The sequence below is a fragment of the Balaenoptera musculus genome, chromosome 8 (genome assembly GCF_009873245.2).
Source record: "Balaenoptera musculus isolate JJ_BM4_2016_0621 chromosome 8, mBalMus1.pri.v3, whole genome shotgun sequence".
NCBI classification, from domain to species: Eukaryota; Metazoa; Chordata; class Mammalia; order Artiodactyla; family Balaenopteridae; genus Balaenoptera; species Balaenoptera musculus.
In genome coordinates, this window is record NC_045792.1 from 110,124,553 (window position 1) to 110,139,824 (window position 15,272).

The following is a 15,272-nucleotide window of genomic DNA, read 5'->3' on the forward strand; positions in this document are numbered from 1 at the left end:
CCAAGGTCTGTTTTCACAACGAAGGGGACTAAGCAGACGGTCGAATATTCTTTGCTCGCAGGGGGAAAGGCCTTATGCCACGCCGGTGACTGGCGGCTCCACGCACAGGGTGCTGAGGGAGGGTCCAAAGCCCCTTTGCCTTCAGGGCCCAACACAGAAGCTCAGAGGGAACGTGCGGGCAGAGGTGAGTGGTCTCGAGGGTGGAGAAAGGTGCGGTCAGCATGGCGGCTGCAGCTCAAGTCAGGAAAGGGAGTCAGGAGCGGGCACAGTGCCCAGGGCCACCGTGGGTGCAGGGTCTCTTGCCGCCGCCCAGGCCCACCTCTGCCCTCCCAAGAGAACCAGACCCAGAGGATGAGTCAGAACTAAAAAAAATATTTCATTTCATTCTGAATAAAAAACGGAACAGACAGAACTCTTGGAAATCCTGAAACAATGTCATTGCTACGGCAAAATTTCACAGAAATCATCGCACAGGGCGTGGGGGCCAAGCCCAGGCCCCGCCGGCTACGACGGCCGCCTCTCTGGGGTGGGCACAGAGGGGGCAGCAGCCTGGGGGGCCAGAGAGGGGCAGGCACAGGTGGTGGCTGTGCCCCTGGATGAGCCCCGCTGGGTCCCCAGGGTCCAGGCTCAGAGCCTGGCCTCCAGCTGCCACGGCAGGACAGCAGCCGGGGCTGGGAGGGGTCGCTGGTCCTCAAGGGGCCTCCTTGCGGGCGGCCTTGCGGCTGCGCACGCCCCACATCCCCCGCTTAGAGTGGTAGTGGTGGTAGAAGTTCCGCACTCGGAGCCGCTCCACCTCCAGCCCTGCCTGCAGGACCCTGGGTGGGGAGGGGGAGTCAGGGCTGCCCCTCAGCCCAGAGGATCTTAGGGGGGTGATCAAGACTGGGGGTATGGGGGTGAATGGGGCTGCCCTGCTTCTTCAGGACCCTGCAGGGGGAGGGCATGCATGTCAGGGCTGCCCCTGAGCCTACAGAACCCTGGGGGTGGGATGGAATGGAAGAGGTCACGCCCCTGGTCCAGGGGCTGGGGTGTCAGGGCTTCCACTACTGTCCAAGCCCAGTAGGAGGAGAGGGACCCAGGAGAGGCCTGTAGGGTCTGCGGGCAGAACTGGTTCAAGGGCTTCCCTGAGTCTGCAGAATCCTGGAGCTAGGAAGGGGTTTTGGGGAGTGGGGTGGGGTCCAAGGATCTCTCTAGGCCTAGCTCTGGGGGTCGGAGGAGGAGGAAAGCAGAGTCCCGTCAGCATGTGAGGCCCCTCCCACCCAGGGGAGGAGGATGTGGGAGTCTCAGTCTCCGCTAGGGGGAGGGGGTCACCTGTCCAAAAGCTCCCAGTCCTCGCCGCCCCACTGGTCCCGGAACTCCTCAGTGTTCATGCCTCCAATGCGGTCGAAGTCGGACTTGTAGATCCCAAAGAGGCCGAAGCCGTTCACCTCCCAGTAACCTGGCGGGGACGGGGTGCCCTTCAGACACCAGGTCCGGCAAGCCCTTCCTCAGGAGGGCTCTCGGGATCACTCCAATGTGTCGGTCATAACCTGGGAGGCCTGTGCATGACTTGGGTGTTGGAGAAGGTTCTTAGGGGCCGAGCATGACCCTGGGGTTACTGGGGGGAGGACTTGGGGTCCTGGGCACTCTGGGGGTCCTAAAGGCCACAAGGAGTCCCAGGCGTTATAAGGGGCATTGATGGGGCCCTAGGCCCTGCCTTGCGGGTTGGGAGGCCCCCGGGGGCCTGGGTTTTGCCCTGGCACGGGTGGGACCCCTGACGTTACCGAGGGACATTCAGGGCGTTACCGTGAGGGTCCCCTGGCGAGCTCCCGCAGCCCAGCCGCATGACCACGGGCGCAAAGGCCAGCCTGCCCTCCACGCAGTGCTTGCGGATGCCATCCAGGATGCCGGGGGGGAAGTGGATGTGCAGGTCGCAGAGGAAAACGATGCTGCTGGCATCCTGGAGACGGCGGGCAGGTCTGAGCCTCGCCCTCTCCTCCGGAAGGGCACCCCCCGCCCCCAGCCCATCTCATTCTCTCCACCCGCACCATTCTGCCCACGCACCTCCACCGCGGCCACTCCAGCTTGCAACCCCGCGGAGCGCTCAAAGTTCCCGGTCCGCCTTAGGTATTGGTATCTGGGGGAGGAAGGGGATATGGGGTGGGAAATCACAGCCACCCATCTCTGGGGGCGGGGGCGGGGGCAGGAAAACCCATGCCGGGCCGGGAGGAGGGAAGATGTGCTTGGCCCTCCCCGGTAGGTGGGGGGCGCCGTTACCTGGGCAGTGGCGCCGCGCGGAGGGCCCGCTCCACGTCCATGTCCTCGCTCTCGAAGTCCACCAGGATGACACTGAAGCGAGAGTCCCCTGTACGGGCGTGCAGCGCAGCCATGTCTGCCAGGAACTGTACCACCCAGCGCGCCTGGTTCTTCACTGGAGGAGGATGGGGATACTGAACCCACCTGGACCCGACCTGGCGGTACCCTGCCCAGGACCAGTGGCACTGCCCCCCTCCCCATAAGGCCTGCTGGACAAGGCTCCCCCCCGCCCGCCACCCCGCAATCCCAGGTGGCTGGTCGGCCAGCCCCACTCCCGCGCACCTGGCACGATGAAGTGCACCATCACATCCTGGCGCCAGGCCAGGCGCAGTGGCCGGCACAGCTCCGGGCGGCCGTCGGGGCGCGCGGAGGCGGCTGGAGCGGGCTCGGGACTATCCCCGTCTCCATCTGTGTCGCCGGCACGCGCCCCGGGCAGGCGCAGGAAGACATACTCAGACAGGCGCAGCCGGCGCCCGCCGCGCTCCTGGAGCTCCAGCTCCAGGAGAAAACGGCTTCCCCGCGCGGAGTCCCGGCGCTTCTCCACGTTCACGATGCGCAGAAGAGCGTACCGCCTGCGGGGCAGGACCCAGTCAGCCCCCTCGGGCTCCGAAGCTGCGTCCACGACTCCAACCCCATTCTTCCCACAAGCCGCCCCCAGCCGCAGAAATGAGGTGGCCACTCAGGTGGGGTGCCGCACATCCCCCGTCCATCACACCTCAAGGCCTGCTGGGGAGCTCCTTTCTCAGAAGGCAGGCCCACATTCTGGGGCTCCCTCTCCGTGGGGCAGCCCATAAGGGAGGCGTCCCCAAGCCCAGGCCAGTCCTCTCCTCGGTGCCACCACTCCTGTCCACAGCTGCACGCTCAGAAACCTTTAGGGGCGCCCACTGCCCACAGGCCGAGGTTCAGACGTCTGAATTCTAAGCCGGTAAACGGTGTCTACCTTGTGGCCTCAATACGCCCTCAGGTTAGATGAGCAAGCTTCCTCTTCCCGTGGGGTCTTTGCCCTAGGTGTCCCCTGCCTGGATGCTCGCCCCATGCTCCCCGCCCTCCTCTCCAAGGTCCTGGGTGCCTCCTCTGAGAAGCCTCCTTTTTGCCCCCCCCAGCACCAGTGCAGGGGCTGCCCTGATCTCTGGGGAAGAAGCCTCTGGGCCTTCAGCTGCTGGCCCTTCCCCAGCCCTGGCCTGGGAAGATAGGGCCCCGCCCTTGACTAGGTCACTCTCCCTTCTATCGCACATCCCCCCCCCCCCCCCCCGGCCCTTTGCAGCCAGTATCCCTCACCCTCGGAGCCTACCGGTGTGACCTCCCAGGGGTCTAGATTCCTCCCTTCACCCCCTGCCCATCCCCACCACGCTCTCCTCAAGTACCAGGGACTTTCTGCCCCAAACGCTCTGGGTCTGTGCTCTTGCTCCTTGGGCCACCCACACCCTTGCACGGCTTAGGGAAGGTGGGGCTGCAGCCATGACCTTTCTGCTGGACAGACCCCCTCATGCCCATGGGACAAGGAGCTGCTCCCAGGAAGCTCAGAGCCAAGTGCAGGCTCGCTTTCTCAGAGCCAAGTGCAGGCTCACTTTCTCAGCCACCTAGAAATCAATCTACCCCAGCCCCTGCCAAGGGTCCAGGCCATCCCATCGCCGCCCTGGACCAAGCCCTGTCAGTCATGGGCTCCCCCTTCCACCCCCTCCTCTCCAACACAGCCACATGCTTGTCTATGATCCAGATGGGCCAAACCTGTGTCCTGCTCTAAACTGTGTATCGGAGGCAAGAAGAATGACTCCTGCACCTGGCCTTCAAGGACCATGAGGCCTGTCCTCTGCCCACCAGCCTCCTGGCCAGCCTTTGCCTGTCTCTGCAGGTCCTGCCCCTACTTAAGGGCTCAGCACAGCTCTGAGAACCCCTCAGGGCCTCCCCTCAGGTCAAATTGGGGCCCCCACTCTCCAACCCTCATACCTACTTGGGGTGGAGACAAGACTGGATTCCTGGGGCCTGGGGGAGACCAGAAGGGCCAGTCGGGCAGGAACCCTGAGCCCTCCCCCGAGGACCAAGACCCCAGCCAGCAAGGTGCCAGTGGGGAGAGGGATCCAGGGGTTCCTAGCCTGGCCTTCGTGTGTGTCTCTACCTGGAAGAGAGACCTGGGTGGCTCGGCTCCATCCTCAGGTCCAGGTCCAAGGTGATAGGTGTGGGGTTTGGAGGTGCAGGACAGGGGAGCCAGCCCTGGGTGTTGGGGGAAAGGTTCCTAACACAGGACAGGGGCCCTGGGCAGTAAGGGGCCCCAGAAGGGTGAGGAGACACTTCCGGGGGAGGGGGGGCGTGTACCATTCCCAGAGCAGCGCCCCGTTAAACCCTGGGGAAGTCTGAGGGTCCCACGGAGGCCAAGCGCGTCCCTTCCCACGCGCGCCCTGCCCTCGCACCCTCCGTGGCGCGCGTTGAGCCGCTCCATGTACTGGGCCACCACGTCCACGGCCTCGGCCTCCGGCAGCTGCAGGTTCCCCGACACGTTGCAGCGCAGGTCGTTCCAGTCCGAGCGCAGCATCTCGAAGTCCACATTGCCCACGCTGAACGTGCGCTGCCAGTTGATAGCGTCCTCGCGCCAGCGGCCGCGCCCCGGGCCGGCCTTCTCTTCGCTGTCCTCCGACGCAGCCTCTTCGCCCTGCGCCCCTTCCTCGTCGTCCCCTTCCTCCTCTTCCTCATTCTCCCCGGGCAGCTGTGGCCTGGACACCTGGGACAAGCTCAGGAAGGAGGTCACGGGCTGCGCTTCGGACGAAGAGTTCGAGTCCGCGGTGGGGGCCGTGAGTCCCGGCTCGCGTGCCTGGCCCTCTCGGCTCCCCTGGGTGGCCGGCGCCGGGGCCCGGGGCCTCAGCTTTGCGGCCTGGGGGCCGCCGGTCCTGCGGCCTCGAGCCCGGGGTGGGCGTGGACGCGCGCGCAGCTGCACCCGGGGTTGGGGTCTGGGGCGCAGGAAGACGCCAGGGAAAGGTGGCCGGGGAGGGCCGCGTGGGCTGAGCTGCGCCGGGGCCCGGGGCGGGGCCCGCAGTCCCGGCCGCACCCGGGTGACATACACCTTCGGGGGCCGCTCGGCCGCGGCTGCTGGGCGGGGCGGAGGGGCACGGCCCCAGAAGAGGGGAAGGGAGCGGGCGGCCCAGCGCAGCGCCCGCGAGCGCCGGGGGGTCGGCCGGCCCAGGGGGGCGGGAGGCGTTGGCAGGGCGGGAGTGGCCGGGGCCTCGGTGGGGGCCGCGGGGGCGGGGGGCCGGCGGCCGCCCGGCGTTCGGGGCGCCTCGGTGGGCTCCAGACCGTCGAGCAGCTCCCCGTCGTCCTCGTCGTCCAGGAAGTCTGTGGGCAGCGCGGGTGAGCTGCGGCGCCAGGGCGGGCCCAGCTGAGGGGGTGGGGGGCGCTGGGGGCACTCACCGTCTGGGTTGAGGAAGAGAAAGGCTCGGCGCTGCACCTCCTCCTCTTCGTCTTCCTCCCCCTCCTCCCGGTCCATCTTCATGTATTTGTAGAACCCAAACCTGGGGCCGGGGCGGGGCGTCAGAGACCAGGCTCGGCCGAGGCCCCGCCCATTCTTCCTTGGGCACCACCCACCCACCTTTCCAGATACAACGGCGACTCGCGGTAGAAGCACTTGTTGTCCGTCTCCATGTGAGTCAGGCGTGTGTAGTCATTGGGATAAACGAAGGACAGGTACACCTGGGGCGGGCAGAGGGCTCAGGTTGGGGCTTCTTCCAGAGGGTCTGGAGGAGGCTCCGGGAACCCTGGGAAGAGGGAGGCCTGGGTCTCAGGGAAGACCTTGGTGAGGGGCACTTACAAACTGCAGTCCCTGGTATCTTGCGATGGGAAAGTCCTTGACAACGTAGGTGGGGGCGTAGGCGCAGGGCTCCAGCACATTCTCCAGACTCCAGGGCTCCACCCGAGGCGCTACGGGAGGCGTGGTCACATTGCGACCTGAAACTCCTGCCCCGCCCCCCACCCCACCCCACCCCGGGGGGCCTCCTCTCACTGAGGAAGAAGGTGTCTCGGGGGTCGGGCCGCAGCATGTCGGCTCTGGGCTCCTCCTGCAGCAGGCGCCCCCCAACGTGGCTGGCTGGAGATTGGGGCACGTGGGCCACGTGGTCCATCTTCAGGGCTGACTCATCTAGGGGCAGAGGACGTGTGGGGACCCCAGGAGTTCCTAGAGACCCCTCCTCACCCATACCCAGACGCCACCCCAAAGAGGCCGCCCAGCCCTCCCGCTTCCCCATAGAGGCACTGGGCTCCGCACCTGTATACAGGGAGATGTGAGCAGAGCCTATGACCTCGAACTTCAGACCCGGCAGGAAGGCTCGCCACTGGGGGTTCGAGAGGGTGGTCAGGACCAAAGGATGGGGGTCAAGGTGGGAACACAGCTGGGTCAGGGAGGAGTGAATCTTCCCTGACGTGGGGCTGGGGAACTAGTAGGGGCAACCCCTTCACGGACGCAGGAAGCTTGGGGTGGGGGGGTGGATGGGAGAGCGGTCCTGAGAAGGTACAGCAGGGAAGCTGGAGAGGCCCAGAAGGCTGGGGTCCCTGGAGGCAGATGAGGATGCCTTTCCTGACATCCTGGGTGCTTCCTGACCTTCTGGTTATGGCCTCTGCCCCCACCTCCTCCCGGTTCTGCAGCCACTGCCCTTCTGGAGGTCAGAGCTGGCCCCCCAGCTCCCCGCTGGACCTCCCCATCCCCACTTACCCCACTTCTGTGGCTGGGCCTTCCCAGTCTCCCTTGCAGACTCTCCCTCCCCCACCACTCTCACGTTGGGGTTCCTGGGGGCTGTCCCAGGCCCTCTTCCCTTCCCAGCTCATCCTGGGCCCTTAGTCACCCCCTCGGCTTCCACAAGATCACCCCAAATCTGCATCTGCAGTCTGGACCCTCTGCTAAGCTGAGCTGGGGTGATGCCCACCACACACAAACCAGACACGTGCAACCTCCCACCACCCCCTAGCCCACCCTGGTCACCACCCCACACCCAGCCAGGCTCAGACTCTCAGACGCTGGGCATCTCCCTCCGCCCCCCCCCGCCCCCCACCCCGCCCTTCCACTTCTTCCATTCCCACCTCCCTGGTTCAGGGACCGATGGATGGCCACCCACGAAAATCCCTCCCAACAGGCAGCGGCCAGAGGGTTTTCCCTGAAACGCAAATCCAGTTGCCTCATCCTCAGGAGCAAGCCCTGCCGGATCTGGCCACCAGACTGCTTGGAGTTCCAGAAGACTCCAGGTGGTTCCATTCCTCTGCTGTCCTCGAGACCTGGAATTCATCTTTGCACCCCAGATTCTCTCCCCACTGGTCTCCCTGTGAATGTCTCTCATCTCTCAAGAATCTGCTCAAGGGCCACTTCCTCTGTGAGCACAAGCCCCGTCCCTGAGCATCTGCTTTGTCAGCTAGATGGGAAGCTTCTCTGGGGGGGGCGGGCGGGGTCCACACCGTTGTCCTGCGGGGAGTGGCCGGAAAGAGGAGGGCAGGGCAGGGAAGGTGGGGTCTCCAGAAGCCCTCAGAGGGCAGCCGCACTCACGCCCACTTCCACGTGGTCCGAGCCGCGGTCGTCCTGCTTGTGCAGTAGCTCAAAGTAGTACCTCCGGGAGGCCATGAGCCTGGGGACGGGAGGAGTGAGGGGGCGGGCCCGCCATGCCCCAGAAGCCCCAAACAGATGGGGAGCCCACAGGAGGTGGGGCTTGAGGGGGCAGCATAGCAGCGGCTTCACGCATGCACGTGTCACCCACTCCTCACACACACACATGGGTACACACTCATGCACACACTCCCACACTCACTCACCGCCTGGGCTTGGACACCTGGGAGCTGAACTTGGTGAATTCTCCGGGCGCTGTCCACTCCGAACCAGTCTGGAGGGTAACAGAGAAGGGGCAGGAGGCTCACGCTCTCCTTGGGGCACCAGCCCCATCCAGCCCCCCCTCCTGAGAAGCTGGAGGGGCCAAGTGACCAAGCCGCAGGAGGCCCACGAAGACAAGCGGTGTGGATGGAGGGCTGGGCTGCGCGTGGGGGTACCTTGCCCACAAAGGCCACCAGCTGGGCGCCCGCCGGGCTCTCGGTTGGGCTCAGCCAGAACTCCGAGTTGTCATCCGAAGCCACGGAGAACTGGACATCTCCTAGGCCACAGGACCACAGGACAGGGCTCAGGGGTCGGTGGGGGCTTCGTGACACCCTGCCCGCCACACCCCCGTCCCCGCACCATCTCTCGCCGGGTGGATGAAGCCGAAAATCCGGAGGCCGTAGTTCTTCCACTTGGGGGACACAGCCAGCTTCTTCACGGTGGTGCGAGTCTGGGGGGGCAGCGGCCTCTGACGTCAAGGTCCCTGCCCACCTGCGGGCCGGCCGCCCCCCACCCCAGCACTCACATGAGGGAAGAGCGGGAAGTGCAGGTTCCTCCTGAGATGGCCCACGGCGCCCCCGCACCAGTCTTCGAACACGTGCAGGTTCACCTGCCCCTTGTACTGGGGGTGGGAGGAGGGCTTACCTTCTGCACAGCTGCCCCCGGCCCTCCCCAAGCCCGAGCCGCTGGACAGAGCTCACCTCCTCCCGCCACGAGGGCGCCTGACGGGTGAGGTTGAGCGACAGTGGCCTTCCAGCCCCCCCGGGAAACAGCACGTCTGGGTCCCGACCTTCGGGCTACGGGAGAGAAAGGGCACCAGGGTCAAAGCTGAGAAATGTGAGGGCAGGAAGAAGTCACACAACCACACACACACACACACACACACACACACCAGGCTCAGACACAGTGCGTGACACAGCCCGCCACACACGCCGGTTCACTTCACAGACATCCCTTCCACATGTAGCCACGAAGCCCTGACTCCATCACGCCCCGCCGTGCACACCCACCCGAGCAGACCCTTGGCCACCCCACGTGCAGCAGCTGCGTCCACCCGGGCTGGGGCCACGCTCCGTGCTGGAGCGCTGTGTCCTCCCTGCACACGGCCCACAGGTCCTGAGGCCACCGGCGCAGGAGTGGCCTTGGGTCTCGTGTGTGCTGTGGGGTTCCTCCCCACAGCCCTGCTCACCACCCGCTCCTCCTCACGGCTCTCGCTGGAGTCCTCTGCCCTCTGTGTGGACGGTGCAGCCCGGATGCCCCGGCCATCTGTCACACCGCTCAGCTTCTCACCATCTGTGGGCGGCACATGAGGCGTGACTGGGGTCCAGGCTCTCCAAGGCCACAGCCCCTGCCGCTGGGGTCAGCTGGGGGCAGGATGGCCAGTGGTGTCTCCACTGAAGCCCTCCCTCCCCACGTCTGCCCCTTCACGCTACCCGATGCCCCACCCTACAGCTGGAAGTGCTCTCGGCTGGGCCCTTCTCCCACATCCCACCTCCGTGGGGACGGCCCTTGCCTGAGTCCCCCACCTGGCTTTTCCCAGCCCCCACTGGCATGAGGGAGCAGTTATGTGTATGCACATGCTAGCATATATGCATGCACACACACACCCGTGGGGCTGTTGTCATCAGTGACTCTGCCCCCAGGAAGGCCCCCAGGATTGCTCTGTGCCCTCAGCACTTTTCCTGTGTGCTGGAGTGTTTTGTGTCTGACTCCCTTACCAGAACTGAGAGCCAAGGGTTAGTGCTGGAGTTTGTTGTCAGGCGAGCTGGCACTGTGGTCTTGAGGCTACCCCAGCCCTGGCCCATGGCACGTGTGCCACCTGCTGCCCTTGAGGCCAGGGTTCAGGACCAAAGGAGCCCTGTTACCCACCTGGGCAGAGGAGGGATTGGCACACTGGTCCAGCTTCCAGAGGACATGGGGCCAAGGCGGCCCCGGAGGGAGACTGTCCCCCTGGGGATCCCTTCCGTGGACATCTCTAGAGCTTGGCACCCCCCTAACTCCCCACGCCTGGGGCAGACCACCTCCACACCCCTGCCACCCTCAACTTCCCAGACCTCCTCCCTAAGCTGTGGGCCTGGGGTTCCATACCCTGGGATCTGAGCCTCCGAAGGCGAGGCTTTGCTGTGCGCCATGTCTGCCTCTCCTGGTGCTCCCATCCGGGGACCCCCAGTCCGGGAACCCCTCTCCTCCAGGGCCAAGCCTGGGCTTCAAAGTCTATGCCCGTCCCTCGATCCAGACCCCAGGAGCTAGGTTCCCGGACTGACACAGTTGGCCTGGGCCCTTTCTCTGGGGGAGGGGGCTGCCCGTGGTCTTGTGCCTGCGAGACTCCGGTGGTGCCTGCCCACTTGCTTCTCCCCCCAGGTCACTGTCCTCCGTCCAGCTGGGAGGCGAGCCCCTAAGAGGCTCCCGGCCAAATCCCCACAGCCTGGCCCTGATGCTCCCTGCCCACAAGGTAACTCTGGGGGTATTGGGAACCTTCCACAGTGGGGTCCCAACCCAGGATGCCATCACTGTCCTGCAGGGGCTGAGCCCCAGCACAGCGAGATCCAGACGGGCCTCCTGCCTCCTGGCTGCCAGCACCTCTGCCTGCACAGGCTGCTGGACCCCGGGCAGGTAGCCTTTCTGGTGGGAGTGAACACAGTGCTGACAGGACAGTCAGAAAGGCCTCAGACATGTCCAGCTGCTCAGCTTCCCACAAGCCCTGCCCTGGTGGGAGCCCAGGTAGCGGGACAGGAGGCGGGGCTGCAGCCCCGGGGGCACCAGCTGGGTCTGCTCCTGGCAGGAGCTGCTTGAGGGTTTGATCTTCCATAACCTTGAACAGCTCCCGCCCACCCAGGAGCAGCAAGGACAGCTTCCTCGCTGGTCCAGCTGAGAGCAGAGGAGGTCCCAGAAGTGGGGTTCCCACACCTCCGCCCCCTCCCGGCTGCTGAGCTAGGCTCCCCGGCTGCTCGGGAAGCCAGGCTGGGGAGAAGTGTGGTTGCCCAGAAAACCACAAGGCAGCTGAGCGGGAGGCTGGTTATGCTCTGCGTCACTGGCTCTCGCTCCGGGGTCCTGCCTTATTTGATGGTAGCTGGGGGGCCTCTATGAGGGACTGAACAGTGCTGGGGGCCCCTAGAGGGTGTGGTAGCTGTGAGATGCGTGGACTCTGGGGGTGGGGTGGGTTGGGACAAGCCTCTGACCCCTGGCCTGGGGTGTCTGTGGTGCCAGCTGTGCGACTGAACAGGGAACTCTGGACCACTTGGTGGAGTGGCCCAGGACTTCATGGGTCAAGATCATTGTTCTGAGTCTTTGGGAAGCAAGATTCTCACCACCCATCCTAAGGACACCTCGCTTCCTTGAGAAGGGCCAGGAGCAGCTTGGCTGGGACCTCCCTGCCCTGAGGTGCTTCCTTCTCTCTCTCTCATCACCGCCCCCGCCCCCCCCCCCCCCCCCCCCGCCCCGCACTCTGCTCCTCCTCCTCCTCCAAGTGTGTGTCAAAAGTCACCACCTCCAAGAGGCCCTCTAGGATCCTCCTAGCTAAGGTGGCAGGACTCCTCCCCAACTCTTTCCCACATCGCTCACCAGGACCTGATTTGTGGGTTCACTGTCTGCCCCCACTGGAGCGTGAGCTCGAGGAGCCTGGGAGAGTTCACGCCAGGCAGTTCGGAGCTCCCCAGGCTGGATCCCTATCCCCATGCCTCACCCCGCCTCAACACACAAGCGTCTCAGTCCCTGATCACAGGTTTACCTAGGGCACCTCCTCCAGGAAGCGTTCCAACTGCAAGGGTCAGCTCCCTCCCGCCAGCCCCCTCTCTCTCCGTCCTGAGGTTGGGTCTCTGCCCCTCCCCAGCAGATGCGAAAACCGAGGCTCTGCTAAGCAGGCACGTGTCGGAGGCGCAGCCAGACTTGGCTTCTCGGAAATCTCAGCATGCAGGGCCCGGCGGCGGAGATCTCCCCAAGAGCCCACCGTTAACCCCGTCACTCACTACCCGCTCCAGGCCAGACCCCGGCGTCCGCCAGGGTTCGGGGACGCTCCCCAAGAGGGTCGCGCACGTCACTGCTGACGTCATCGGCGTTCTGGCCGGGCTGAGCCGAACCGCGCCCCCTGCCCCAATGTCGCCGAGCTGGGAAGGGCGGACGGGGTCTCCGGGCGGGCCTGACCCACGCCGAGGCCTGGGCGCGATGGGAGGGCCCGGGCCCGGCGCTGCTCGCGACCCTCCCCGCCCCCCGCCCCCAGGGCGCGCGCCCCCTCCCGTACCTCGCCCGTAGCCCAGCCGCTGGCGCAGCGCGCGGCCCTGGCGCACCAGGCTCAGGTGCACGTACGTGAGCCACGCGGCGCAGGTGAGCAGCACCAGCAGGAGCAGCAGCTTGATCTGTTTGCGTATCTTCTTCGCCGGGAACCACGGCATCGCGGCCGCCTCCGCCCCGGGCCGCGCTCAGCGGCGCCGCCGCGGCCCCCCGCTCCAGCGCGCCCCGCGCCGCGTCCCCCGGGCCCGCATGGCCCTTTGTCCGCCGCCCGCGGCCCCAGGGTGCGGCCGCGGCCCCGGGCTGCCCTTGGCCGAGGGCACGGGCTGGGCGGCGGAGCGGCTGCCGGCGGTGCCCCCGCCCGGCCCCGCCTGGCCGCTCGGGCTCCAAGCTCCTGGGGGCCTCGGCGGGACGGAGCAGCATCCACGCTGCGGTGCTACCCACCGTGAAACGGGCCCGGCCACCGCGCCGCGCGAACCAATCCGGGCCCGGCCAGCCTGCGGGGAGCCAATCCACGGTGCCGGGGGCGGGGCCGGCGTGTTAGGGTGTGCCCGCCGCTGGTCTCCACGCAACGCGCGCGCATCCACCTGGGCGCGTCGGCCCGCGCAGCGCGGGGCTGCGGGGTCCTGGGGATGCGGAGGACCCGGGATGCGGTGTATGGGGAGGTGTGAAGGACCGGGGACAGGGGTCAAGGGTCAGAGAATGCACGGGACAAGGAGTGGTGCATAGGACCGGGGGACATAGGGACCCGGGGTCACGGGGGGTAGTGATGGAGGCCGCGGGAGGAGCAGGCTATGGGTCGGGGGACAATGGGGACACGGGGAACAAGGGTGTAGGGACGCGTGATGGGGAGACACTAGGAGCTCGGGGAACGTGAGGGGGAGGATGCGGGCAGCCTGGGCTTGCAGTTGGAGTAAGCCTCTTGCTAACAATGCAGCCAGGAGGAATGGGGCTCAGACAACGTGGGGAGGAGAAAAAGGAAGTTTGGGGGAGAGACATAAGGGGGTAAGTGATGATGGTGGGTCAGCGGGGCTGGGGGCGCGTGGGTGCACAGGCTCCATGCAGGCAAGGCTGAGGAGGGTCTCAAAAAGCACCTGGCTTCACCCTGAGGGGCATGAGGAGCCACCAGAGGACTTAGCGTGGAGGGCCAGGGTCTGACCTGGCTGCCAGGTGGACAGGGGCAGCAGAGGTGCGTGCTGGCGACCTCCACTGAGGGCAGGGTGAAGAAGGAGAGGAGGTGCCCCGGCTGTCTGGAAGGGGGCAGGAGGGAACCTAGCCCTCCCATTTCTGACCTGAGCCTGGGGTCCGAGGTGTGGCTCTTGCTGAGCTGGAGGTGGGAGGGGAGTGTGGGCTGATGCTGAACTTTGCCCACTTGGTTCCCATTCCTGCCTGGGCCACCGCCACCCCTGCCTGCCCTGTCGTCTCCTCCAGCCCTCCCTCTGCCCAGCTGCCAGGCTGACTCCTCTCTCTGTCCCTTCCTCCATCCATTAGCGTTTTCTGTTATTGTGTAACGAGCCACCCAGCATCAGGGTTGTAAAGCAACTGTTAGTTAAGCTCCTGGAGTCTGTGGTTCGGGACTTCCGACGGGGCCCCGCAGGACAGCTCTCCTCTGCCCCGGGATGTCTTGGGCCTCAGGCGGGAAGATGTGACCAGCTGGGGGCGACTCCGGTGGCCGGGCTGGACTCATCTGGAGACTTCTGCACCCTCGTGTCAGGGCTTTGGCAGGGATGGTTGGGCTTGGCCAGGATGATTAACCAGAGCACCTGGGTACGGCCACTCCGGGGCAGTGGCCTCTGGGCTCCAACGAACAGGGCAAAGCACCTGGAGAGTCACGGCATGCCAATTCTGCCACACGCTGTCATAGGCCACCCAGCCTTGAGAGGAGGGGACGTGGACCCCACCTCATCTTGGCAAGATCATCCAGGAAGTTGCAGTCTTAACACTGCCGCACTATCCTTTTTTCCCTTTTATTTTGACCTCGGGGCATAGACTCAAGTTGGCCACTTTCCACCATCCTGTTGATCTGTCGTCTGTCCTGTGAGCGACCCCTACATCTCTTCAAACCTTCCCCTGCCCCATTCTTGTTCTTTCCCCTCCTCCAATCCACTTGCCATATCCATGTTGTCTGCACATTCATTAAGATATTCATCACATTGTGTGTATTTTAAACACTATATCAATAGTTTTGTGCTGTAAATCTCATTGTGTTTCTCCAAACCTCACATATACAAATGTATATCTCCATGTTGCCGTGTGTGCACTGCTTTCCCTGGTCCTCCACCATGTGCCCATTCGGCCAATAGATACCTGGGGTCCTCGGGAGCCAGAGACTTAAGGGGCACAGTAACTAACAAGGCAGATACAGTCCCTCCCTTCGTGGAGTTTCTGTTTCCCTAGGCAAAGGCACATGTGAACAAGCAATAGTTTCCAATGGTGATAAGTGCTGTGAAGACAATAAAGCGTGATGATGGCCTAGAGAGATGAGGGGGAGGGTTTCTTCTTCTTCATTTTTATTTTTTCAAATGTTGGGTTTTAAAATTTTTATTTTATTTAATTAATTTATTTATTTTGGCTGCGTTGGGTCTTCGTTGCTGCGTGCGGGCTTTCTCTAGTTGCAGCGAGTGGGGGGCTACTCTTCGTTGCGGTGCGCGGGCTTCTCATTGCGATGGCTTCTCTTGTTGTGGAGCATGGGCTCTAGGCACGCGGGCTTCAGTAGTTGCGGCATGTGAGCTCAGTAGTTGTGGCGCGCAGGCTTAGTTGCTCTGCGGCATGTGGGATCTTCCCGGACCGGGGATCAAACCCACGTCCCCTGCATTGACAGGCGGATTCTTAACCACTGCGCTACCAGGGAAGTCCCACACACTTCTACTTTAAACCATTCTTAACTTCCAAATTAAAACAAAGGCAAAATCATGCTTCTGCT

General features: G+C 64.6%; 1 protein-coding gene across 5 annotated transcripts; it reads right to left on the reverse strand.

Moving 5' to 3' along the window:
* Positions 1–182: 182 nt before the first annotated feature.
* On the reverse strand, positions 183–12,606 carry B4GALNT4 (beta-1,4-N-acetyl-galactosaminyltransferase 4). 5 transcript variants are annotated; one of them, XM_036859114.1, is made up of 20 exons: positions 12,363–12,606; positions 9,315–9,418; positions 8,827–8,922; positions 8,652–8,747; positions 8,486–8,576; positions 8,302–8,402; positions 8,071–8,138; positions 7,808–7,886; positions 6,542–6,608; positions 6,281–6,415; positions 6,089–6,198; positions 5,870–5,970; positions 5,692–5,792; positions 4,701–5,616; positions 2,575–2,864; positions 2,254–2,407; positions 2,041–2,113; positions 1,783–1,936; positions 1,309–1,435; positions 381–805 (listed from the first exon to the last, which is right to left on the reverse strand). In XM_036859114.1, exons 1-20 carry the CDS (start codon positions 12,511–12,513, stop codon positions 628–630), a joined length of 3,192 nt encoding a protein of 1,063 aa, XP_036715009.1. In that variant the 5' UTR covers positions 12,514–12,606; the 3' UTR covers positions 381–627. The 5 variants fall into 5 exon arrangements, 4 of the variants coding, with proteins under 4 accessions (XP_036715012.1, XP_036715009.1, XP_036715010.1 ...); XM_036859115.1 differs by having other exon boundaries at positions 383–815; positions 12,363–12,513; XM_036859116.1 differs by lacking the exon at positions 381–805 and adding an exon at positions 823–924.
* Positions 12,607–15,272: the final 2,666 nt, after the last annotated feature.